The sequence below is a fragment of the Rhodamnia argentea genome, chromosome 2 (assembly GCF_020921035.1).
Source record: "Rhodamnia argentea isolate NSW1041297 chromosome 2, ASM2092103v1, whole genome shotgun sequence".
Taxonomy (NCBI): domain Eukaryota; kingdom Viridiplantae; phylum Streptophyta; class Magnoliopsida; order Myrtales; family Myrtaceae; genus Rhodamnia; species Rhodamnia argentea.
In genome coordinates this window covers 22,833,261-22,858,566 of record NC_063151.1, presented here as the reverse complement: position 1 = coordinate 22,858,566, position 25,306 = coordinate 22,833,261, and the positions used below count along the sequence as shown (strand labels likewise).

General features: G+C 38.8%; 2 protein-coding genes across 6 annotated transcripts; both read right to left on the bottom strand.

Moving 5' to 3' along the window:
* Window positions 1–1,737: 1,737 nt before the first annotated feature.
* Window positions 1,738–24,550, bottom strand: LOC115750689. Its single transcript, XM_048273554.1, has 14 exons — window positions 24,546–24,550; window positions 9,235–9,316; window positions 9,047–9,112; window positions 8,476–8,541; window positions 8,221–8,296; window positions 7,254–7,331; window positions 6,202–6,299; window positions 5,553–5,626; window positions 5,377–5,464; window positions 5,105–5,262; window positions 4,007–4,049; window positions 3,054–3,119; window positions 2,470–2,547; window positions 1,738–2,096 (listed from the first exon to the last, which is right to left on the bottom strand). Exons 5-14 carry the CDS (start codon window positions 8,282–8,284, stop codon window positions 2,025–2,027), a joined length of 819 nt encoding a protein of 272 aa, XP_048129511.1. The 5' UTR covers window positions 8,285–8,296; window positions 8,476–8,541; window positions 9,047–9,112; window positions 9,235–9,316; window positions 24,546–24,550; the 3' UTR covers window positions 1,738–2,024.
* LOC115750686 (tubby-like F-box protein 8) lies at window positions 17,827–24,752 on the bottom strand. 5 transcript variants are annotated; one of them, XM_030688200.2, is made up of 6 exons: window positions 24,499–24,752; window positions 24,208–24,375; window positions 23,083–23,497; window positions 22,888–22,975; window positions 20,366–20,498; window positions 17,827–18,930 (listed from the first exon to the last, which is right to left on the bottom strand). In XM_030688200.2, the coding sequence occupies exons 3-6, from the start codon at window positions 23,425–23,427 to the stop codon at window positions 18,207–18,209; spliced, it is 1,290 nt and encodes a 429-aa protein (XP_030544060.1). In that variant the 5' UTR covers window positions 23,428–23,497; window positions 24,208–24,375; window positions 24,499–24,752; the 3' UTR covers window positions 17,827–18,206. The 5 variants fall into 5 exon arrangements, with proteins under 5 accessions (XP_030544060.1, XP_030544058.1, XP_030544057.1 ...); XM_030688198.2 differs by having other exon boundaries at window positions 23,083–23,521; window positions 24,208–24,378; window positions 24,499–24,751; XM_030688197.2 differs by having other exon boundaries at window positions 23,083–23,521; window positions 24,499–24,751.
* Between the last annotated feature and the right edge of the window lie 554 nt (window positions 24,753–25,306).

The following is a 25,306-nucleotide window of genomic DNA, read 5'->3' as shown; positions in this document are numbered from 1 at the left end:
ATGGGTCGGATCATTTTCGACCTGACCGAACCCAACCGTTTAACACCTTTAGGTAAAATGAAGATGTAATGGTATTGAACAACAATAATTGGGAGATCGATTAGGTTCACAAGACCATTTGGCATCAAGACTCCCCAAGAAGCTTAAGGGTTCGGATCATCCACCTCCAACAATCAAGCCACAAGAATTAACGTAGCTCGATTTAGGATCGGTATTGTACTTAAGTGTGTGCTTGTTTCGTGAAAATATGAGTGATTTTGAAAGTATTTTCCTGAAAACGATTGCTTGTATTGCTCACTCAAATAAATGAACGAAAAAAATATATGCATTATCGACAAAAAAAAAAATAGATTAATATCCGATTAGCTTTTCGCTATGGACGAAAATAATTTTAGCTTCATTTTTCATTTTGATTTTTGAGGTGGGTTAGAGTTCGTGGGTACTCAAAAGCTCCGGTTTTTATGTTAATTTGAAAACTACCATTAATTATGGTCATCTAAATTAGATTGGTACTTTCGAACAAAAAAAAAAAAAAAAGATTGATACTGCAACTCAAAGTGGAGTTGCTGCCTTGCTGGTGTTGCATGCCATGGATACATGTGGCAAAAAACCCGCAAGACACCAAACTTGGTAAGAGGACCTTTCTCACTGTCAAGAGTACACGCATCGATGTGCAAATCGTATTTAATTCCAATCCATTCTCTATATCTCTCTCTCTCGTCTTCGGTTGTTCTTGCTCTCTTGGCTTTTGGTTTGGCATCATACTCAGGTATGCTTAGTTTCTCCACTTCCTTTCTCATCATGAGCATCAGCTGTCTAAATTTATTGATTGGTAATTAAGCCATGATTAGCTAGGAGTGGCTGATATGTCTATCATTTTCAATTGGCGTTACTTGATGCTAGAATGATTAGAAATGATAAGCCATTGTTGTTTAAATGGTAATGTACAAAAGTTTATACTGAATTTTGGCCATCATGACTCGTTAGCATTATCCTGTTGATCTATTGGTATGGAACTTGCAGTTGGAGCTGAAGACCAATAGAAGAGATTGGCAGGGCGAAAAATGGGGTACACGGTGATGGTGTCGCTGCCACTAATACTGTTGTGCCTCGTGGTCGGGGCATTGATATGTTACTTGGGCGGAAGGGCATGGGGCCGGCGGCGGGCACAGTACTACGGGCCTCCCGCGCCGCCGCTCTGCTCGCACCAGAGGCCACCTGAAGTCATATGAAGTTTTTGCATCCCTCTACATATGTCTACGCCAACTCGCACATACAGATTGTACAAATCGACAGGCATGAGTTGTGTAATATTTGTTGAAGCCTCGAAGCGTCCTAGGTCTCCAGAAGGCCAAAAAGATGGATAGCTGCTCCTTGTACAACTCCGTTTACCGTTTCTTTTTCTTTCTATATGGACCTCTATCTTAGTCGGGATGGACAGGACTTGCCGCCCAAGGTTTCAAAATTTCCGACTCCTTTCTGTCGAGTGATCTCATGGCAAGTACAAGTCCTCGCGAGCTACAAATTTCTCGCGCTCATTACTCACAATGTTTCCACAATCATAAGCTGCTGTAACTGTCGTATCTACTTTCGTGGGATCATTGCCAACCAACCGATCTAAACATTTGATTAATTGCATCAAGTCGTGGTTTGACAGTGAAATGCTCTGACATTGCCGCCTCCGATGATAACTTTGCCGTGTGTTACAGCTTGAACAAGAGAAAAATAAGAGGGTGATGAACTAAGATGGTTGTTCCGACCATCAATATTATGAGAATAGAGCAGTCAAAATGTGGAAATGTTGAATCCTACACTGACTGGATACAACAGAGATTTCCTCACGAACCAGATGACTTGACCGGAAGCTTCATCATAAACTGCTATATAGCACCCTGACATGCTAATCAAACACCCTTCTTTCTTGTTATTTCTCTCTCCTACTTAAAGAGACGCATATAATCTCAAAAATGGGAGAAAAAGTATAGCCATTTGGGGAAGTTCTCCGGCTTACTGCTGCTTTAGCTTCAACCCACAACATCAGCAACAAAGATGCTACCCGAGTCGCACCAGCCACCTACGACGTCTCTGCCCGGGCACTGCAGTAGAAAAAGAGCAGATCTTTGGGGTCAACGTGAAGAGAGTTTCATGGTCAAGTACAGCAGCATAATGCTGCAGCCTAAGCCAAGTCCCAACCAGAAAGGCGTGAGGCCCACTTCATCCAATGTGTTGTAACAGCCATTAGACCTTTCCGGTACCTTAACTCTGATTATTCAGACGAACCTCGTACCTAACCAAGGTTAGTCTATATAACAGAAACTCTTGATCATTGTATAGTTAAAGGTCGCCATATTAAAGTGCAACAACATACAGGAATCAAGCTTTTGTTACCAGACAAATGAGATACGCTGCATTGCCCTTCAATATATAGATACTCAGATAAGCGAAGATCGAGGATCTAGATGATATTACCTTATTAAACCCTAGCCAGTTTGAGTCTCCTCTAAATGTAAATACTTTCTCGCTCATTTTCCATTGCCCACAAAAGACCTGCCCAAACAAAGGATTACAAGTAAGACTAAATTTATTGAAAGAAAGAAACTAAGAGTAAATCTTAGGCATCAACAAAGGTAAGCTAGATTAGGAAGTGCCATGTTTCAACTCAACTACAGTCAACATGAAAGGAGACATATACTTCAACAAATTTCAGCATCCCCAGCACTAGAAACTAGAAAGAACAATAACTGTATGAAGGAATAAAGCTTACAGGTACCTAGTGTACCATTTTAGCATGGCCAACACGCATGCACCTATACAATAATCTCTTAAAGCATTTTTGCATGATGAAATGTTTTCATTGATAGCCACCTATACTTCAAGTCACGCCATTTGCTACATCCATGTTAGATCATTCTCATCCTGTGCTCTATTTGCACATGCCCACTTGTTAAACCAACAAAAAAGTTGTAATATAGTCATATAAGATAATAAGAACAAGACCAAACAGGTGAGAAGCAAACAGACAAAGTACATAAGAACTTCTCTGCTAACCTTACCTCATAATCCATTCCTTGTACATAGATATAATCAGAGTTTATTGATGAAAATGCAAGTCCAGTGATCTGTATAATGAAGCAGAAAAACTTTACTCACCAGCAGATTTTGACAGCATAAGCCAGAGATACTTGTTCAGATACAGCTTCATTTGAATAATGCGTATACTTAAGCTACTAATGCAAATCATGAGATTTTGCTGTCACATGATGGAATAAGACATGAAGCTGGAAGTTCGTTCCACATTCTACAAAAATGAACCCAACCGATTGTAAACAAGAACAAAAAAGAAATTGGCCACAACTGATTAACTATATGAACACTAATTTAGACTGATAAGCCACTCTTATTTTCCTTATCATTTCCAGTTAAAGAAGCTTGCACTTTCCACAAAGTGTGAGGGAATTTGCTTGAGGGTGATTAATTGACACATGAGTCCTTAATCTTTTTGTCATTGATTGTGTTCAGGTGGCAAGGATTTTGGACAGTCAAAAGGAATAGGTGGTGACATCCCATGTTTCAAAGCAAACATGCACCTTCATCTGTCATATTCTATCACATGCAGTTGGAGAAGGCAGCTCCCGAGAAGTGTTGCACCTGGTCAACCTCTAGCTCCATCAACCAGCCAGTCATGTCTTCACATAAAAGCTAGGTTATCAACTTCCAACTCATGACTTATGGCTCTTAGATACAGAGATGTTAAGCGATTCTGAAATTGACTCATGGTTACCCCAAACACACACACAGAGTCCTCCATCTCTTGAAATCGACTAAACTACTAGACCATGAAGAACTGTCAATATGTCTCTCACACTCATCACTGTAACAGTTTGCAACTGGCTCCACAATCAATGACAAAAAGATTTCATGCATGCAAAGAACTTTAAGTCTCCTTCCAAATCACAGTCTGAAGCAGAAACATTAGTAAAGAGGTTGGAAGCGGGGAATAGTTTACCTCATACTTTGAGCAATGCACCCATCGTGATAATGCTGACCATCTGTATTAGAAGTATAAAAACAATATTACATCTCTTTTTATATATAAAGAACAAAGAAATCATGTTTATCCAAATCACCCGAATATGCAAACCATGTGATAAACACATGATTCTTGTATAAAAACAACAGAAGTGGAGGGTAAGTGGGCAAGAATCGTGCAATTCTATAGCAATTCATTTAATTCAACTTGATTTCAGCATTTGGTCATGAATCCATCAATTCAGCCAGTTGGAGGATAACAAATCTCAAAAGATCCAACCTCTGATCTTTCTAAACTCCTCCAGGATAAAGAGCCTTAAGGTAAATTGGGCAAGATTCTAAGTTGGATTCAATAATAATATGGGATAATAAACTCATATTGTATGCAATCACACCAACTATCAAAGAGAGACCATCATTATTGCTTTCAGTTTTCTTCTCTTTAGTATTGTCAGAATTTACAATAACAAAGAAGGCAATAGTTCACAGTTCTTCAGACTTGCATTTGCATGGGGATGCCATCACCCTTCAACACAGAAGACAGCAAGAAAGATAGAGTATTGCCGCCTCACAGAGGAGGCATGAGGAGTCTATAATGTTAGAAAATGAAAGGAGTATATTCAAGCTTTCTGCAGTCTGTTTAGTGGGGTAGACTTCTAGTTCTAGTTATTTTAGAAGAAGCTTAATGTCAAGTGGTATAATCACTTAATGTATGTAGGAGAATGAATAATGACATTACTTTCCCATATTACTATCAATGCTTCTTTTCAATCCATTCTAGAAATTGTCATTAGATCTTTGGATTCACGACCCTCCAAGATGTGCAATTCAAAATTGTAGAGTTGTCTGATCGAATGCATGCATCTCAACCTTTATCTGACAACAGCAAATCCTCCACCCCTTTCGGGGATAGTACCGAAGCTTATCTAGGATATTACACATCTTACAAAAATAAAAAGTCAAACTGACCTGACTAATTCAACAAGAGCAAAAAATATTAGCCGTGGACTTCTACATGTCAGACTTGATGACTCAGTCTAAGTAACTGCATTTACAGAAATTGATAACAAGAAACCTGCGAGGATCATATACAGTTACTGTTCGATCAGCTCCACCGACTGCTATGTTGCTGGTAGAAGAACTACAGACAGCATAGAAGATGTCACCAAGAGAGCCAGAGATTCGTTGGAGGCAACCACCATTTTCTTTCATCCTCAAATCCCATATACTCAGCTGCAACAATCCAAACATAAACTGATTTAAAGAGTAAATTCAACCATAATGTCTAGGACAATTTATCTGTAAAAGCAAATACTGTACAGCATTTCGTTAATGCAATTACTATACCTGACAACCTTCAGCGACGGCTAATATAAAATTTCCATTCCCATTAGACATATTCTCTATGAAGTTCAGTGAAGATGGATACCACAGCCTGAAAAATAGGTCTATAAGAACAACTTTTTCCTCAAGACTGCAAACATATGCCATATACCTATAGTTATCAAGCACTAAGAACATACGTCCTCAGAGTCCGAAGATGCATATCCTGATCATATATATCGATGCTTTTGCAAAAGCTCCGTGCTACAGCAGCCTGTGATATACTCAACCAGTCAGCAAACACTGTAAGAAATATCATACACGATATTAAGCACCTCTTAAAAGAAGTACGAGTAAATAAATTCTAATTACTAATGAGAATGAGGCAGTGATCTGCTCTCCAACTTTCAATGCACTTTCTTTAAATGACCAATTACAGGTTCCCTCAAAGTTTTGAACTCAGAGGTTCTCGGACAATCTATTATCTACATTCATGAGGGGCAAGAACGAAAGGATAAATGCCAAGCACATGTAATTTCTAAGATTCGTCAAGTAAAAAGGCGAGTGTACATCACAACCAAGATTGCTCCAAAGTCAAGTCAAATTCAATGCTTCAATGAATACTCCAAAACCGCTTGAGGGAAAAAAAAGGGTACACCTATAGAAACTAAAAGTATGCTGTATCAATAAAATCTCTATGCACCTGAGACTACTGTGTAGTAATACATGAAAGAGATAATGAGAACAGAAAAGACATGTGCCACGAGATAACCAACTTATTCCATCCTCAATGCTTCCAAATTTTAAATGGAAATTGAAAAACAGAAAACTTCATGGATGGCTAGGTACCATAGACCATTGATTTGGACTGAAGCAAAGTCCTGCCCAACTACCTTCTCCAATTCCACAATCTTGAGGCAATACCGAGTATGTAAGCTTACCATCATCTGAAGATTCCATGGGAAGACAGTATTACCTTATTGTTGCGACATTTATGAATTGAAGACATAGTCAACATGGAAAGCAGGTAATACAAGGAGTTTTAGCAATCATCATGCAACTAGATCACTTATATGATATGTATGTCCAGAAACCTGTCACATGTATAGTAAATAAAGGTTAACTAATAAAAGATTAATCTAATAGCTTCCATTGACAAGCTACGACATAGATAAACTTTGCAGTGTGCTCTTGGTCAGACAAAAGTCAGTAAAAAGGTTGTGCAAAGAGTAATAGTTAACAAGACTAGCCCAGCCCGGAAGGTCATAACATTAAAACAAAAAATCATTGGACTCTTCTCTGTCACAGAACCTTTTAGAAGCAAGGAGAGGAAACAAGACTAATGATGCAGAGGAGAGAGGACCATAGCATAGAAAGGACATAGGAAAATAGTAGAACCTTATTGAAAGGATTCATGAGGAGCGAAAATTAGTTAAACAAACGCATCTTCTACATCATTGTATTACTCAATGCTTTCTTCTTTACAGTGTAGGACTAGGAACCGAGAAACTACCCTTCACACTCCTCCCCCTCCCCTTCCCCCACCCCCACCCCCCCCACCACCCCCAAAAAAAAAAAAAAAAAAAACCAACCGCCTAAAGAAAAACAGAGAGAGATTGGATCATATACAAAGTGTTTGCCCAGCAAATTCAGACTGAGAAGAGGGGGAAAAAAAGAGAGCAATTCAATGAGTATTCATATCATTTCCCCCAAAGAGAATTGACATCTAAAGATTTCAAATACTGCTCACTGCTACGGCGCAAGTATTCTTTTTCTATTCTTTACCAAAGAATAAATTCGTTAGAGGTACATGCTTGTTCTTTTCCCTTTTACAAAATAAACATTTCTACTTCTCCGGCCGGAAGACCCCACAAAATTTAAAACATTAGACGGGAACATACCTTTACCACCTATATCTAGCTTAGAAACAATGAGGTGGCCACAGGAATCCACACTTCCTAGCATCAAGTGGCCAGTGCCTGCAATTGATCACAATACTATAAGCCATTCCAGCAACATCACCATACGGCAACTAAAATTCGACAAGGAGAAGAGCAGATTTTCTTACGCGAGAGTGAATCCTTAAGACAATCAAAACATGCACACCAAACTAGATGACAATACATTAAGCATTTAATATATAGAACTGTTTAAGGAACTAGTAAATAAATGACTCCTTCAATCATAATCACCATTGGCGAGTGTTTTTCCCAGCAAGATTATGTCAAGCTAAGCCCAAGTAATATCTTAAAGGGAGCCCACCCATCTCCGTGTAGGACTGGCAGTATCCACAAATATAACCTGCTTGATATATTTCTTTCTGAAAGTAGTTCCTGTATAGCAATTCAAGCGACATTGCTTTTGGATAGTAAAAGGTCCAACATTACTACTTTGAAATTAAACTTCAACTCTTCTTTGGTCCTTCGCTTAGTCTGGTGGTTGGACAAAATTTACAAACATAGCTTTGAGTTCCAATAAATTAGAATCAGCTGCACACATCACACGTAACCAATGTGAAGTCACCCACTAAATGTAATTATAGATACTTAATTGGCCCAAAAGAAAGGGCAACAGATTGTTGTATAGAATGCAGTAGCTTGTCGTAGGCCAGCAGTTTTGCTGTGGTACTCTATTGTTTCATGTCACATAGTCTTTGCAAATTAATTGAATGAGCTGACTACTCAAAAAAATAGTTTAAGGAACCGAGTTTTTTTATTCAATATTTTTTTCTCTTTTTGTCTTTTGGCTTTTCGTAGTTGAATCAGCCAACGACCAGATATTTCTCAAGCATGACTCAACTCAACATCATTCTTCAACATTTTTCTTGTGAAATCAAATCTTCAGAAGCTTAAAAGAAAAGCTACTTGCCGTCAGGTTCAGTCAGCACTATACTCTGAATTTCGGATCGGTGCGGGCAACGGTCGACTAGCATAGAGTCTATAACCTTCAAAAAGCAAGACCGTCACATTACAGAGGATCCATACAGAGGATGACAGAATGACAACCACCATGGAATAGAACCCTTTTATTCCGAAAGGGAAGCTAAAACTAGTTCATTACTGAAATTTGAGATCACTGCACGCAAGGCATAGTGAGAGATATAGAAGTCCAAGTGAGCTTTACCTGTGCATGAGCAGGAATAAGAAGGCTTTCTTTGCCTTCGCCGACCAAATCCCCCTCCAAGGGCACCTGAAATCACGAAAGGGAAGAGATAGAGATAGAGACATAATTTGTGGAAAGAGATCAACCATCTGAAAGAACATTTAGTTAATGTTGTTGTGAACCCACAATTCTCTAGCCTGTCTAATTGCATAAGCAGGTATCCAATAGGCGAGTTTCAAAAACCTCCAGCAAATGATGGTACCCATTTATTTTTCAACTTCAGTTCACCGAGAAATCTCCACAATGAGTAGTCTCAATAACAACCATTCAAAACGCAAGACCATTACAGGTCAGTAACTTAAATTTCTGGCGCAAGTGTTCTCTACAAGCACCCCCACCTCATTCTTACAGAATTGAGACAGCATCAAATTCCAGTCGAGCTCTACCATTCCCATTCCCCTTCCCCATCATCAGCTAACAAGGAATCGTCAAATACTACTAACAACCACATACTGCGGGCTATGACGGAACTGGCCGCACATATCTAAATATCATAATTCTTGCAAATTCCAGCTAAAAGTGGTCGTATAACCTGGACTCTGAAGATATGACAACCGGAAGCAATGTAGACCCAACATGAAGATCCTTCCTCGTTCGCCTGAACAGAAAAAGACGCAAATTTAAACTCATTAGGTCTTAACAACGTCTACAGAGAGAGAGAGAGAGAGAGAGAGAGAGAGAGAGAGGTAGGTTTAGGGTTTTGGATAATCGAGCGATTACATGGAGAGCGAGGCGAGTAGACTGGAGATTTCCAGGAGAGGGATGGCGGATGAGAGTCGAAGGAACCACTGCCTTCACCAGACTCTTCGCTTCTAACATTTTCTCTCTCTCTTTCGGCGGGAACTGCAAACTGAGACGTTCTTCGTCGTCGCCCACCGTCGTCCGATGCAGTCGACGACGGAGCTCAACGGCCGAGCGGTCAACTGCCAAAATTAATTTAGATGAAATTACACTTTACTCCTCTGAAATTTGTATCCTGCTCCAATTTCTTTTTCTTTTTGGTCGAAATATTCTGTTGCAATTTACTCATCTTCTTTACATTGCGTTTTTCTGGACCTCTCAATTCATTCACCAATACGAAAGGGTGAGCAAATCGAACTGACGGCGACGGAATCGGAGAATCATTCCTAATTCTAGAGGACGACAGTCCAATTCCCGGTCCTTAAAATTGAAATCGGTGATCGGGCGGTCCGATTCTCGGTTCCAAAGTACAATACCGAACTAGACCGGATAGATCGATTTTTAATTTTTATTTATTTATATTTTAAACGTACCATGACTTCTGCATTCTATTCTTTCATCCCCATCCTTTTTATTTTATTTTTAGGGGCTTGCCATAGCTAGCATGTTGGTATTGCTAAGCTTAAGACCTCACCTTCTCTTAAGCTTGAGCCACTAGTTGGAATGAAACTGTTGGTCAGGGAATGATCTTGAGCAGCGTGGTGATGGTTTGGGCTGATTTGGTGGAGTTCTTCATCCACCCTTCAAGCAATCTTGCCATGTTCTCTCACTTGATACATAAGTGCAGGACGATATTGTTGCCTGGTGCGATGGTCTAGTGCTGTAGTTGCCAGAATCAATGTTGTGACCATCATAATCAGATGGTTTTGTGTCAGCCAAAGGGCTTGGTGATGATTTGTCTAGGGACAAAGCCTCGCGGAGATCTTGTCTGGCCGTAGGTGATTTTGTTGCTTCGTTTGGTGTTCTTTTTTCCTTGATCATTGGACAATCTATCGGTTCAACAGGACCACTCGAGAACCGTCCGGTCATGTCTCCTGTTCGGGAAAAAGAAAAATCGGGACTACTTGATCCAATTCCCAATTCTTAAGGAAAACCGGACCGGACCTGAAACCGCTCACCCATATCAATACATACCAATTTGCCCACCAAATGGCAAATCCTTTGGCATTGGTTTTTATTTTTAGCTGGAGCATAGCCAGGGAAATTACACATCAACCACCCCCCCCCACCCCGGACTTTTAACTTGATTTCGTCTTGCCCATCTAATTTGATGCCATAGATTGTGATTGCACCTTTGTATCTTGGATCACAATTACGCTTCATGACCCATCGGATAGTTTGATCACGACACCGATCGTACATTTTCAAAGATTATTTGCATTGGAGATGGAAATAGCCTTCTTTTCACCAATTGTTCCATAGGAACATTGGTAAGATGTCCAATCCTAACGTTATCTTTGAATATGCCCTTTTTTCCTCGGATTCCAATAAGGATGCTAGAGATATTTATGATCCGGAGATTGCTTCATATAGCTTTCCTACAACAGTTTCTGTTGTAGTTTTCTCGTGGTAGTTAGAAGTGTCAAATGACTGGATCGGATAGGATTTGGATCGAGTCAAATATGGTCCAACCCATATTGACCCGTCTAACTTGTTTTGACTCATATTCAATGATTCATACCGGACCCAACCCGACCCGTTTTGATCAATGTTACCAAATTACACTAATATTCTAAGAAAACCTATATAACTCATTTAACATATTTTAGGCTTTTCACATGTATATGTTACTAGATAAAAACTTCATGTCAAATAAAAAAGCAAATTAAACAATAAAAAAATTACTAAATAAAATAAATAAAATGATATTATTAAAATACTTTCATGCAATAAAAAATCAAGTGAAATTTTTTCCTATTTTTTGAAATTTTTTGAAATTTTTCTATTTCGAATATTTTAATTTTTTTAAATATATGTTATTCAAAATATTTTATTATTAAAAACTATTTTTTAATTTTTTTAAAAAAGTATTTTTTATTTTATTTTTTCTTTCATTTTTCTCCGGCTTCCTGTGGACGGTAGCGACCGGCGACGGTTGGGGGGTGGCAATCGGCAGAGTGCGGTGGTCGGCGAGCAGAGGCGGAGGGCAAATGACGGCGGCAATCAACGGTGGGCGGCGACGATCGAGGCAGCGACGGGTGGTCGGCCATCAATTTTTATATTTTTTTAATTATATTTTTCTTTTATGATTTCTTTCATTCACTTATAAAATAGAAAATTTTAAAAACAATAATAGCCAAGTTGAGCCTTTGAGGCCATGGGCCCATTTGCAACTTATGGGAGCTGTCCTCATGGGTCAAAAATGAGTTTAAGTGTCGGACTCATTTTTTCCCATCTAATTCAACTTAAATTTTTTTGGACTCATTTTCATTCAACTCTTTAAAAACTTAGAATCCATATGGGTAAAAAATGGTTCGTTGACCCATATTAACAACTCTAGCGGCAGTTAGAAAGTCTCTATTGCTAGAGATTTCTTAGCTATTACGGATATATACACATGCATCTAGATAAAGTGTCATAGGCCCCTATTCAATCGCAATTAGGTCACCAAACTTCATTGTCAATCACTCAAACGCATTAGATTTTGATTCCGTGACAATCGACGAGCTCGTGAAATGCTGAGGTGACCATTGCTCGGCGCCAGCTCGACGTCTAGTCATCTCGAACTTAGAAGAATGATACAACCCCCAAAAGGAGAGTCTCAACCCTCCCATCAAGCAAAAGCTTTGACAAATCAATCGGAGATACCTAATGGGTTGGACGCATAGAGTAATCCTTTTGGTGGAGCACTAACAACTTAATGAAAACTATAGTCATCCTCGGAAAATACTAAAGTCAATGGTCGCACAAGGACTTATTCCAATTGGACCCATTCAGTATGAATGCATCTTTTTTTTTTTTTTTTTAAGGAGATAAAACAAGGGATGACATATAAAATTGAGGGTTCTCTATCTTGTTCAGTGGGCATTTAGACATTGGTCATTGGGACTTTGACGGCTTGGCAATTAGTGTCTTGTAATTGCGTGCTTGGAAAGTTGGAATATCTTAAACCATACGTCGGCCGAAAAGAGGAATCGCAGATTAGTGAAATTTGGGTTATCTTTTTGTCAAAAGGATCATTATGGTTAATCGCTTTGATTAACCGATAAACCTATATAGGCTAAGGATTGGCGACCAACTTTCTCTTGAAAAGCACCAACGTCGAGTCGGGCCCAAATTTGATCAATGGTGTCATTAAAGATCCACCATGTAATCATCCCCTCTCTCTTGATGTGTCCTCATGCACCAATGTTATTTATTATTATTATTTTTTTTGCCCTTTCGAAAAGATTTGTCCGAGAGGAGTTTGAGATCTGAGCTGGACAGGTGTCAAGAGCTCGAGGATTTTGCTTATCTAGCTTCGGATTGTACAATGTTTTGAACCGGTGCTTTTCTTCACGATGAAGGAATTTTTGGGGATCAAATTAGCGATGACGACAATGAAAAGGAAAAAAGGAAAAGATAAAAGTAGAGAAAAAAAGCAAAAGACTATACGAAACGACACATGGAGGAAGAGAAAGATGTAACATTGGAATGACACGTCGAATCTTTTAACAGGAAACTTGATGGGGATTAGATTTGATATCAACTGAATATCTATATATTTTTACCAAATAACAAAAGTTCGGATCAGAATTGGAACTCAAATTAAAGTTGGTGTTTTTGCACGGGACAAAAAAAAATGTGGGTCGAAATTGAAATCTCACCTAAAATGATTTTATGAGATAGAAAAATCGGACCGACGCAACTAAAATTTAGCACTTTTTTAAGAGAATTGGGCCAACATAGACTATAGGACTTTAAAAAAAAATTCTTTCAAATGATGATGGATGGTGACTGACTTTTGCGTCCGTTCAGCGTACATTTTGTCAAAAAAGTACCAAAATGGAACCCACTATTTTTTAAAAAGAAAATTTCTTTTTGGGATATCGTTGAACATTGTTGACTAAGGAATCTAGAAGTGACACTTTTAACGATTTTTCTACTGCTTATGAAGGAATCGAGGAGTGGCCGATGTAGCTAGAACCTCGCAAATAACGACCTCCTTAGGAACTTATGCTGCAAACTTTGATTTGACGTTTGATTTCATCAACAAAATTTGGCTATTTTGCTAGAAAATTTTGTCTAGTGATGGATGATTTTCTCTAACGACATCGATATCATATGACCGTGAAATTTCATGCTTCTGTGTGTCAAATGAGGGAAATTTGCAATAAAGAGATCTTTAAGCATATAAACCCTATTTGGTCATTATGAAAATGATATAAATAGTCCCTAAATTTTCACTCAATATGCAATATAATTTTTGAATTTTTAATTTATTTAATTTTATCCTTGAATTATTCTTAAATATTCAATGTAGTTCCAAAATATTTATATTGTTCAATTGAGTCCTTGAATTATTCATATCAAAGTCCAATCAATCTTTCGATACTACCTACGAGTTTTTTTATAATTACACTATTACCCAAATATGGGGATGTGTCCAAATTAAGAGAGTATAAATATACCTCCTCTAAAAAGAAAATTAATTAGCATATGAGATTTTAACGATTAAGACGTTTCTTCTTTTTCTTTTTTGTTTTCTCTTTTCTGTTTATTAGTTTTCTCGTTCTTTCCTTCCCTGCTAAGTCTTTTTCCTCCTTTCCCTAGGGGTAGCTCTCCTTGACCGCCGTGGTCATCGTCGTCGCCCACCAGCCATCGCCGCCACACTTGTCGTCACACTAAACCCTAATCGTAGCCATTATTGTACATGATATAATTGCACCATAACTGTAGTGGATCTCATAATCCTTGTAGATACAAAACAATCCAATTCCCCATGCAACGTCGAGTAGATTATCGCACTACGCTAAGTTTTTCGTCATGATATTGAGAAATCTGCTTTCTACTCTGGTGTTATCTACATGAGTTGATGATAACAAAATCATTTATAGGAAAGATGTTGTCATTTGAGTGTTTTAGACGCAATGTCATAGCACCAACACTATCATGCATGGCATCACAAAACTGGAACCAATTTACACCACGTGAATCAGGCAATGGCAAAAATTATCGAAAAAGTCTTAAACATATTGCATTTTTGTTAATCCAATTATAAACATTTTAATTGTACCAATTGAGTCTCAAATTTTTCATTTTCTTCGTTCTTTTCTTCTAATTTCCTTCTTTACTTTTTTTTTATTGTGGCTGATAATCCTTGGCAGATGCAATGTAAAAAAAAAAGAAGAAAATAAAAAGGAAAAAGGAAAAAAAAATAAAATTGCCCACGTCCACACTAGTCTTGCCACTTAAGATGACAGATATCCACGTTACCGATTTCCGACCAAAATTGGTAGGATATATTATGTTGGCAAAACTTGAAAAAGTTTAGCACTTATCTCATACTAAAGTGACAAAAGCACAATAAGTTTGAGAACTAAATTTTTTCAAGAGCACTTACAGGCTTCAAGTGTCGCATTTTGCTAAATTCAAACCACTATTCACACTTGACTTATCTTATCTTATCTCGTAAACTTGTTTTGTTTTTTTTTTTTTTATATTCACTTCATGATATTAGCGCGCACTTGTTCCAACATTGTTTACCCATCTCATGGCACTTTAGTTCTATCGGTTTATGAAAAACCGTAAAGCTTTTGAAGGATTGCCGTAATGAGATTTCAAGGTAGAAAGAGAGAACACGGATGTACTTCATTATCACTTTGATGCCACAATGAAGAACGGTCGATACAGATACATGTGTAGATGTCATTGCCTTTGAAAGAACACAACATTTAGAAAAAGGGGTAAAGTTCACGAGGTGATCGCAACGTTCACAATGGTCCATCTAGTGCCTGCTATAAATTTTGTCGAATTAAAAACTAGTTTGAAAACGTAGGTTTTACCGAAGGAATCTCTAAAAGTTTAAAATAAAAGCTGGCCTCACTAATATATGATAGGATATAATAATTAATCAAATCTTTTCCAAACGAAAAACAACTTTAAGATTTGGGAGGGGACAGAGAGAGAGAGAGAGAGTCCAAAGCAAGGAATAAGAATCAAAGCAATGCAGTGCAAAGTGACGTGACGACTGATGGCATCCCCACAGTGGTGTGATAATTGCACACCATTTCGGGAATGAGATCATTGACTCTCCCTTCCCCATTTGTCATTGCACCATTAATAATGGAAACCCTTTTCGTGTTCTTCTGCATTTCTTACCTCCTTTCATTTGAGTGGTGATGGTGCTGCATCTCTCTCTCTCTCTCTCTCTCTGCGAGACAGATATATAGTAATCTTCATGGGTTTCAACTTTCAACCATGAGAGAGAGAGGGAGGGAGGGAGTTAAGTGGTTACCATCACCATCATCATCTTGTGTCTTCATGCTTGAAGGAGGGCATCATTTGCAGCTAGCTCAGGTAGAAGGAGACTCGTGTTTCAGCTTCAAGCCTCCATGACTAGGGCAAGAGAGAACCAAGCTTTTCTCCTCGAGTTTCAAGTGCTCACTTCTCAGACTCTGTCAACCCTAATCTTCTCCTCTTCTTCTTCTTCTCCTTCTTCTCTCTCTCACAGCAAGTGAAATATGGATAGGTATTGTGACGCTTCATCTTGTTATTCTCTCTTCTATGGATGTGTTGGTTTAGTTAGGAGGTTCTGAATGTGTCATTCAGTGTTTTTTTTTTTTGTTGACTATCGCTTTGTGTAGATCATGATTATGGATAGACTACCAATTGGAATCATATGAAAGACGTTTGTAGAGGCTTCTTTTTGTTTTAAATTATTATTTTGTCTCTTCTTCACTTCTTTTTTTTTTTTTCCTTATATCTTGGGCGCATGTAGCAAATACGGTAGGGAAGTATTGATAATTTGTCGATTCAACATTGAGAAGATTAACCCAAAAAGGACGAATATTGTGGTGTTCTAAGAGTGGCAGATCAAACAATTTTGTTGGAAATTTTTTTTTTTGGTCCAAATTTTGTTGGAAATTTAATAAATACGAATACATATATGTGTATATAAATATATGCGTGGCAAGCGGGGTATGTAGGGCCACCCGGCCCAGCACCCTCTCACATAACTAAAATATTTGTCTAAAATTATCTTGTGCAAGTTGAATCTATCGCAAATCATTCGCCGTATCTAACATATACTGAAGCTCAAAACTAGAATTTCGTATCGTCATAATAATTGACTTTATTCACCGCACCAGAATCAATCACTAAATGAGCTAATGATTTGCGCAGACAATCGGACATTGTGAAAAAGGTTAACCCATACTCATGAATGCATAATTTATTGGCGATGTCACATCAACACGAAATGTATTATCCTTAATGCGCTCTTTTAAAGAAAAGTCGCGGTTCAAGGCTTCCGCGCCACCAGCAAATTTGCCCTTGTCACAGAGGCTCGATCAACAAATCGCCAATAAAACAGGTGATGCGTGAGTTAAAGAACTAACATTGGAAATCCCTTTTGGTAAGCACAAAAAAATAATATACCCCATCATCATCATCATCATCTAATATGGAAGAACCCATCAGAAAATTGCACTGGCCGGCTAAAACTAATGATTATCACCTCTCGTTTGGGGAAAGAAAAAGGCTGAAAAGATGGACATGCCTACGTCCACGAGGAGATTAAATTAATTGTTACAAACTTATCGTTCGAAGAAAATTGATTAAGTGTGGCGGTGGTGACAGGTGACTTTTCCAGCAGCTGAGGGGACCTTATGCTTTTAAGTGCTCTCTTCGATTATTTCGATTAGATTAAGGAAGTGGAGCTGGGACTGGGCCATGAGAACTTGTGCATTTTGACTCTACATTTCTCTGCGAAAACTAAAATTTAGGATATGTTTTACATCGATGAAACTGCATCGTTACCAACTGGCGAGGGAGGGAGGGAGGGAGGGAGGGAGGGAGTGAGACGGCTGCGTTTAAATGGACCGACAATTCACTCGTGACAAAGTCAGAAAGGTAGTTTACAGAGCTTGATTTTGCGAAGGACGAGAACAAATCTTGAATAGGATATTCCAACATATCTTGCTCATTCAAACGATAATTTGGAACTTGTGCCCTGACTTTCAACCTTGTTCAGTTCGATTCACGTCGCGAGCGAATCTTTGAGCAGCTCGTGCTGGGTCACCTAACCACGGGCATGCCTCCTAGACCATTTAAAATCATGTACTTTTACGGAAGTTCCCGAAGATAAGTTTGTCAAACAAAAATAGTTCACTTCTATTAATAACAATTGACCCGTCTTGGCAACAAATTACACCAACAATAACTTGCTCAAACCAACACGATCAGCACGTTCAGCCATATCAAGCTAATGAGGCCTACCGTCAGGAAGACACATGGGTCCAGTCCAATTTCCCTTTCTTTCCTCTGACTAATTAGACCAGAGGGGATTACACCGTTCAAGAGATATAAGTTCATTTGAGGAGCAATAAGATTTTCCAATTGCTTCAATTATTCACAAGAACAGATAGATGCGCATAAAAGGAAAGATGGTATAAAGATCAGCTTCGTCCGTCACTAATCTCCCAAATTCCGGAAAGTCAAGAGTTCAATTGTTAAAAGAGTTCAATTGTCCTTTACAAAACTCGAAAATAGTCGCAACATAACAGTAAAAGCACAAGCATCCACACAAGAAGACCCCCGGCAAAGCCAGTTCAAAGAGAGATCAATGGGAGAGAACTCCAAGCCCTCTTTTTGCAAACTTTTGCAGTTCCAAGGTCTAGCTAACCTGCTTCTATATAGACAACACACGCTCTTTTAAAACCTTCTCCCACATAATAGATATCTCTACTCCCTCCCCTCATTTTCTAAAGTTTGACATTCTTCCTTATAATCTTATTTATCATCTACCGACTTTATTCACAAGCCAATTTGGTGTCAAAGCTAGTTAGACAGATGGCAAAAGCTTGAAATGCAGATAAAGGATACCGGTAATCCATAGTAAACATATCCTTTCCGACCTTACCAAACTGAAGTATAATCTTATCATGGTCAGAATGAGATGGCTGAGATGGCTGAGATGGTTGAGATGGCGTTGGTGCTCCAGCTGCCTGGTGGTTTGCAGCTATCAATTGAAAATTCTTTACAGAGGCCACAGTCACTCTTCCGCGGAAGTTAAGACACCAACACTGCAACTGTTCATGCCACCTTGGCGCCTTATTTCGAAGGACCAAAGGTCTTTCCTTTCCCTCGTCTTCCTCTTCATTGGGGGCAATGATGTCCGAAAAACGGGAACTGCTGAATTCAGTTGAATTATCAATTGATCTTGAGAAAGAGATGCTCCGGAATGAATCTTCTAGTGAGCGAGGAAGAATCTCTGGCTGACCGGGGACACTGCCACCTGCCTCGAGGGCTGAGGCAGGAATGGAGTGCATTGTGCAGTGCATTTTCCGCGGACCCCTCGTGCCCAGCACATTCAGCTCGTATGTGACCTGAGCTATGTTGTAGCTGCCAGTGGGGACCTTAGGTGATACTTTTTTTGAGTAGAATCTACGGCTCCGCCCAGGTGGAGAAAGCTGAGCATTGTTGTATGGAGGCTGTGTATCATAGATGATGAACTTGGTGCCAAGAAAATTAGATCTGAAACAAGAGGGAAGAATAACATATTGAGTAGTGTGCAATCTTTCATTTGCCAAATTTTAACCAGGGGTCTTTAATAAGACCTACTTATTTCTAGCTAAAGCATTCCATGCTCAACAGCAAATGCACACAATGGATAACATCATACACCAAATAATGCATCAGATCTGCATGTTTCGTGGAGAGTATTAGTTGATGGCACAAAGAGATGCCAGTCATGAAATAATTATTAATCCTTCTGGAGCACATGTTAATCATACTTAACAAGGAAAAATTTTCATTTCCAACGCATTGATTACAAATAACAGGAGAAAAATGCATTGAAACTGACACTTTCTATATTGAGGTGTTTATTAAGTGGGCACTTGACAAAATAAAACCGAAGCTCTACAATTCAAGTTGGCCCAAATGCTATCAACAAATGCAACAGCCTAAAAATCTGCAAGTCAGTTTCTTGTTTCCCGACTCTACCATATCCAGTTTCTTTTTACAATAAAATAGGATGGGGAGGGGGAGGACAACCAGCACTAGCGACCCCTCTGGCATTACTCTGAGGGTCCCACGCCCGCTACAAAATGTTGAAGTTGAGCCATAACATGTTTCGCACCACCCACGACCCAATGGTCAGAGGTTGGCCAGCAGCCAACATAGCCCAACCAAGATGCTAATAGCCATGAAGTCTCTACAATGAGGTAAGCCAAAGCTAGGTCTCAAAAAACAAACCGTTCAGATGGTCACTCACGATGTGAATCGCTCATGACCTCAAGGAAGATGGATGGCCACTTTACCACTAGGCCAACCACCTTAGTGGTTATTGTTCCCCTTTTTCTTTTCTCGTGCCACTACCCAAAAAGTACAGTCAGGAAACAAGAATTATTTGCACTCCCCTTTGGAAGTTTTCATTGCCCAACAATAAATAGAGCCATCTTATGTACTCTTTTATCAAGCCACCTTGGTGGTTAGAAGGTTAGCTTTAATTAAGGTAATTAGGGTTTTGCGTCTCTTATGCTCTCTGAACAAAGCCATCCTATCTACTCTTCTATCAAGCCCTTGAATAAAGATGTAAACTCTCGTCTCTTTTCTCTCCCTCTCTTCAAAATCCTCGAATATTAACACAACCATTACAGCTATTAATACTCTCTTAATAGAAACATAACAGCAGAAGCAGTGGTACCAATTATAAATATATCATTAATGCTTGTGTAGAAGAGTATCAGTTCATAGAATCTGTCACAAACTAACTATGAAGGCATGGCTAAAGAAGATTGATGGGTCGTCCCAACCCAACAAATCCTAAGGACAATCAAAAGAAACAAACTTTTGAACAAAGAAATATTCCTTCTCCCTTGATAAAAATCTTTCAGGGGTGTAAACTTAGTATCTTTTTCTTTAAACAAAATGGGGAAGTAGATAAAAAGCCAACTGTTTTTCTCACCTCAATTTTCCAATGTAGGTTTTACTTGATCTTGATACGTTATCTGCATCCATGGAGATCACATACTCAGTGCAAGTAGTTCTCCTTGTCCGTTTCGCAGAGAGAAGGAACTTGCCATGCTCAACCAGCAGAGCTGCAAATAGATAGGATCAGCAACCATTACAGCCTGTGAGTAACTAACAAGAACTGATTCAAATAGGAGGGGATTATCTTTTAATAAGTGAGATGATAAGATGCCCCAAAACAATTAATATAGGCCTTTAGGTAACAAACAGCAAACAACACACATGGAAACTTCTTAGAAAGGAACGACCTGTAAGTCATCAGCACATCCATCCTCAGATAGTTTGATTGAATGAAGATGTGAGAACAAAAGTGAGTACCACACTCTTCAAAATTAGTCTAAAATTGAATTGCAAATCCTGTTCCGTGTCAACAGGATTGCATTCTCCTAAGGAACAGGTTTTCCCAGGCAGTTTATTGAACGAATGAAGGCCCACAGAGAAAATTGGTCCAAAGATAAAACTAAAATAAGAACCTCAAAATTCTCTTTAAAGGTCTATACATTTGTAAATATAAACAGTAATGACCCAGTAAGAACATGATCAGCATGGTAGGAAGTGATTCAGGACCATCAGGTACATGCAACAGTAGCATTAATATATTAGAACCCACTGGTGCAAACAAAGGTTACTTTAGCAGCATTGACCGTTTTATAGCTAAAGAGCCGTAAATCCACTATCTTGAGTCTACTGCTGCATAGGCTCAAGAGGATTCTTTAAAGTGGATTTCCTCCACAGTATAAAAAAGAGGTTTTAATGACAAATTTAAACTAGGAGTATATTCAACGTTGAATTCTGAACTTTGGAATCCAATGGAGTCCATCAAAATCAAAATATATGGAGTTCAAGTTCAGCAAATTTAAGACTCCGGGTGACATGGTAGCAAGAATTGTGAACCAGGACGTACAAAGGAGTGAGTGATTAAGTTATCTTGGACCTACTTTGTGAAAAGATGAACCCATAAATCGGAACCTCGAGAACCAGACACAGGCAGGATGGAGGAGTGGAAAGATGCATCTGGTGTGATCAACAATTGCAAAATGAAACTTAAGCTTAAGAACAAAGGAGCAACACGGACACCACGAAAGCATAGTAAAAAAGGAGTGCCTTGTTCGATGAGTTGAGACTAAATATGAAATAAGACTTCAAATAGCAACATTCACGGAAAACGAATTATGGCTGCAGCTGCGGGCAAGATGAAAGAAATTTATTCAAGTGATGGGACACATAGAAAGGCAACCTTTGCATGATTGAATGAAAGATGCAATTCTATAGTGCAGATTAAGACTACAAGGAATAAAGGAAGACTTGAAAGCCTTGAAAAGAGGGCGTAAAGAGAGAGCTCCAATTCTTGGATCTTTCCTTATTAAGACAATTAAGATTTCATTAAAAAGGTAACAAGGGGTATCACCCCTGCACAAAACAGCTAAAGACTGTTTCTAACATTTCCAACAAACTAGATGAAGGCTTCCTACAAAAAGTGAGCAGAATCGCATGAGAAGATCCATGTAGCAACTTCACAAAATTGGGATGAAAAACTGGTGTTTACTGTTTACGCTGTTTGGCTTTCACGGTATTTGAGGTGAAGGGTACAAGCAAAGTGCTAGAAGACAAGTGCAATTCTTGTTTTTCTTTAAATTGGATGAGAGGATAAGTAAGGTCATTTATAAGAAGCTTTCATGAATACCTTCAGATCAGGTAGAAGTCAGGTCATCTAATGGCTATAAAATATCTAGGAAAGGTACCTATTTTCCTTCGGATGAGTAGGATAAGAAAGGTCATTTATGAGACACTTAGTGCAAATAATTTCCCTGATCACGTACTGAATGTAAATTTGACTGCCTAAAACAATGTAACTTAACAATTTTGTCCATAAAGCAATTTTTTTTCTCTTCTGATAGAGCGTCCATTTGGCTTTAAGAAGAAAAACCAAAATACAGAATGAAATCTAAACAATTAAGAAGGCGAGAAAATTGTATCTTTGCATGGGATTAATTAACTGGAGATTGCTTGAAACAATTATAGATACACAACTTTCAGCCAGACGTGGCATTTACAAGGATCTTGTGCACTTTTGACCTAGCAAAAAGGAAACTATACGTTCAAAAATCAAGGTACAAGCAAAACAGGTCGGAGGGCATGGAGAATAATTTCCAAATATCAAAGATTATGGACTTTAATGTGGAAGCAGGAACCCTCAGCACCATTTCAATCAAATTAGTCTTCTTCACTTATACAAATAAACTAGCCAAGACTATCCAAGGAAATCAATGCTAACTGAATGATTGAATTTTCCTAGTACGGATCATTAACCTGTCTACCTCAATTTTTGGACGCCACAACCTTTATCATAAAGGACACTAAGAAAAGCTAAGCAACTGTTCACTTTCGGAATGCCCAAGGGTTGCAAGACAAGCCAACATGCAATTCATTTTCAACATCTTTAGTGATGAAACTTACCAGGGTTAAGACAGAGGAAGAGGCGGTAAGTCAAATTAGATTTGTCCCTTTTGATGAAACACTGAATACTTCCATCCCGAGGTCCAGGCTGTTCGAGACAAGTCAGGAAACTTTCATCAACTCTCCCACCAGAAAGTATAACAGACAGATAACCTACAAGTGACCCCAACAATTAAAAATATTTAAGAAATGTACCTGCTTCAGTGAGACAGGGAAAGTAATCTTGCCAGAAATTTCAGGACATCTAACAATTTCCTTGCACATTGCCCTCCATGATGTGCAAACCGCAGCACAGGCAACAACATGTTTCCGAGCAGGCCAAGTGGTCTCACTCGCCTCTAATCTCCTGATAACATCACGTAAAAGCTCAGGAGGAAGGCTTGCCCATCTGCTCGTCTGTATCACCAGAGGCTGATCATGGAAATCTTGAGAACCGTGTGATTTCCCTCTTATGTGGCCAGGCAACCTCACCTCAAAACTTCGCCTGGATAAGCTTCCCAACCCATCCCTTATGTCACGAACTATGCTACGGAAAGACATTTGCTCCAGCTCGGTGACAGATTAGGAATGTTAGACTATATTCTAACGTGGCTGCGTCAGCTTGTCTCTGCTTGAGTCAAACAAAAATTACGAACTGCAATATATACATACTACATCAGCTAAAACAAACTCAAACTCGTAACTAATGCTTAGGAAGCACGAAAGACAATGCCATAAAGAAACATAGAGACGGAAGATCTAATTGCAAGATAAGGAGATTTGTAAGAAACCCTCAGAGACCTAAAGTAGCTCAAAATAAGAGAATTTGCCAGTGGTGACTTTTGGAGGGCTTTGAACCCCATTGGAAACCCAATTTGGCATTATATCTAATCAAGCTCTGCCTACTCTGAGTGGAGAATCCACAAAAGAATTCATGAAAAAACAAAAATAAAGAAAAGCTAATCAGACGTATCCCCCATTACAGAGCCATATAAAGATCCCAATACCACTCTTCTTCAAGTCAACACATTGCTTTACAATAGGGCATCCACGATAATGTATGAAAATGAAAATCTCTTGTGAGTATCAACTTCACATTTAACATTAGAAAACATTAGAAAAGATATTCTTATCTTCAACCTGTTCTGTAAGGTATCGACTGGCCATGAAAGAATAGGCAGAAAATCTTCAACTTATAATTATCTTTAAAACAAGCTTGCAATGTCCTACTAGAAATACCATAAAGAATCAAATTCACGTCTCCCAAGGTCTCCAACGTTTGATTCGAGCAACTAAAAGGCTTTATTGACATACGAATTAGAAGCGAAATTCAAGTAGCACCTGTAAAACCAGCTAAAAATGGCAGAAAATAACCCCGGCAAGTTCTAATTCAGACAAAATGCTCTTCATTCCAGCGGCAAGCCCGCCAAATTCCAGCGAGACCAACAAAGATCAGAGCTCGCGGAGGCACTCCGCGAAACGTAGAGATGCTAACGAAATCTTCCCCTTCTGCTTCAGTTCAAACACCGAAAAGGACGGTCAGAGGCACATCGAATCACTAGAAAAGCCGGAAAAACCCCCACATGAAAAAAGCGTCCCCGAGAGAAATGACCGAAGAAAGTGGGAGCTTACGAGCTGGGAAGGAGCTGCGGATGCACCAAAAACGAGGGTTTTCCAACTCGGAAGAGCAGGTCTTTGGGAATGGAGAAATCAAGAAAGGAAATGGAAGATCAATGGAGGTCGCGCGATCGGAAACTTCATGCTCGCTGATGGAGAAATTTCACAACGAGAAGCTCCCCTCCACCGAGATTTGTCTCCTCCGATCGTCCTCTTCACCACTCTCTCTCTCTCTCTGTGACGCAAGCGGTGGGGGACTGACGTGACTTTAATCTCGTCAAATAGAATTCTTTTTTGTTTTTGTCAGCGTTAAATAGAATTGACGAAACCAACATTTTCTTAACAATAGAGAGAGAAAAGAAAACTATAGTCTTAATTTTGTTTAATTTGAGAATGTCATTGACCTATGATGTACAACTTTACATGTTCTGGACTCGAGAATACGTAATTTTTTACGTGTCGATTACCATGCAATGGAAATGAAATGCCTTATTATGATACGCACGAAGCGAAACGGTGATAATTTCTCGATTTCTCATTACTTCGAAAGATAAGCTCATACTTTTCGATATCTACTCAAATTTAAATAGAATCACTTTAAATGTGAAATTAATAATTTAAAATATACGAAGTTGTTAATCATGTCGAGAAATTACGAACAGGTTAAAAGTCCTAAATGACATGAAGAAGTAAAAAATAAAATGGTTATCGATTATTCATTTACTGTTTATTATTTTTTTTCCCAAATATTTTTTTTTTTGGTAGGGTTTTTGCCAAAAAATTGGCTACGTGAAAATGATACCAATTATATGTTCATCGTTTT

What these genes read in the sequence shown, in the direction of transcription:
- LOC115750689 (XM_048273554.1), bottom strand. Translation starts at nt 8,284, where the DNA reads ATGCTAGTCGACCGTTGCCCGCACCGATCCGAAATTCAGAGTATAGTG. An exon ending in AGTGCTGACTGAACCTGACG is followed by an intron (nt 7,332 to 8,220) that starts GCAAGTAGCTTT and finishes GATCAATTGCAG; the next exon opens with GCACTGGCCACTTGATGCTA. An exon ending in ACTGGCTAGGGTTTAATAAG is followed by an intron (nt 2,097 to 2,469) that starts GTAATATCATCT and finishes TTTCTACTGCAG; the next exon opens with TGCCCGGGCAGAGACGTCGT.
- LOC115750686 (XM_030688200.2), bottom strand. Translation starts at nt 23,427, where the DNA reads ATGTCTTTCCGTAGCATAGTTCGTGACATAAGGGATGGGTTGGGAAGC. An exon ending in CTTCCTCTGTCTTAACCCTG is followed by an intron (nt 20,499 to 22,887) that starts GTAAGTTTCATC and finishes ATCTATTTGCAG; the next exon opens with CTCTGCTGGTTGAGCATGGC. An exon ending in ACCTACATTGGAAAATTGAG is followed by an intron (nt 18,931 to 20,365) that starts GTGAGAAAAACA and finishes CTCTTGTTTCAG; the next exon opens with ATCTAATTTTCTTGGCACCA.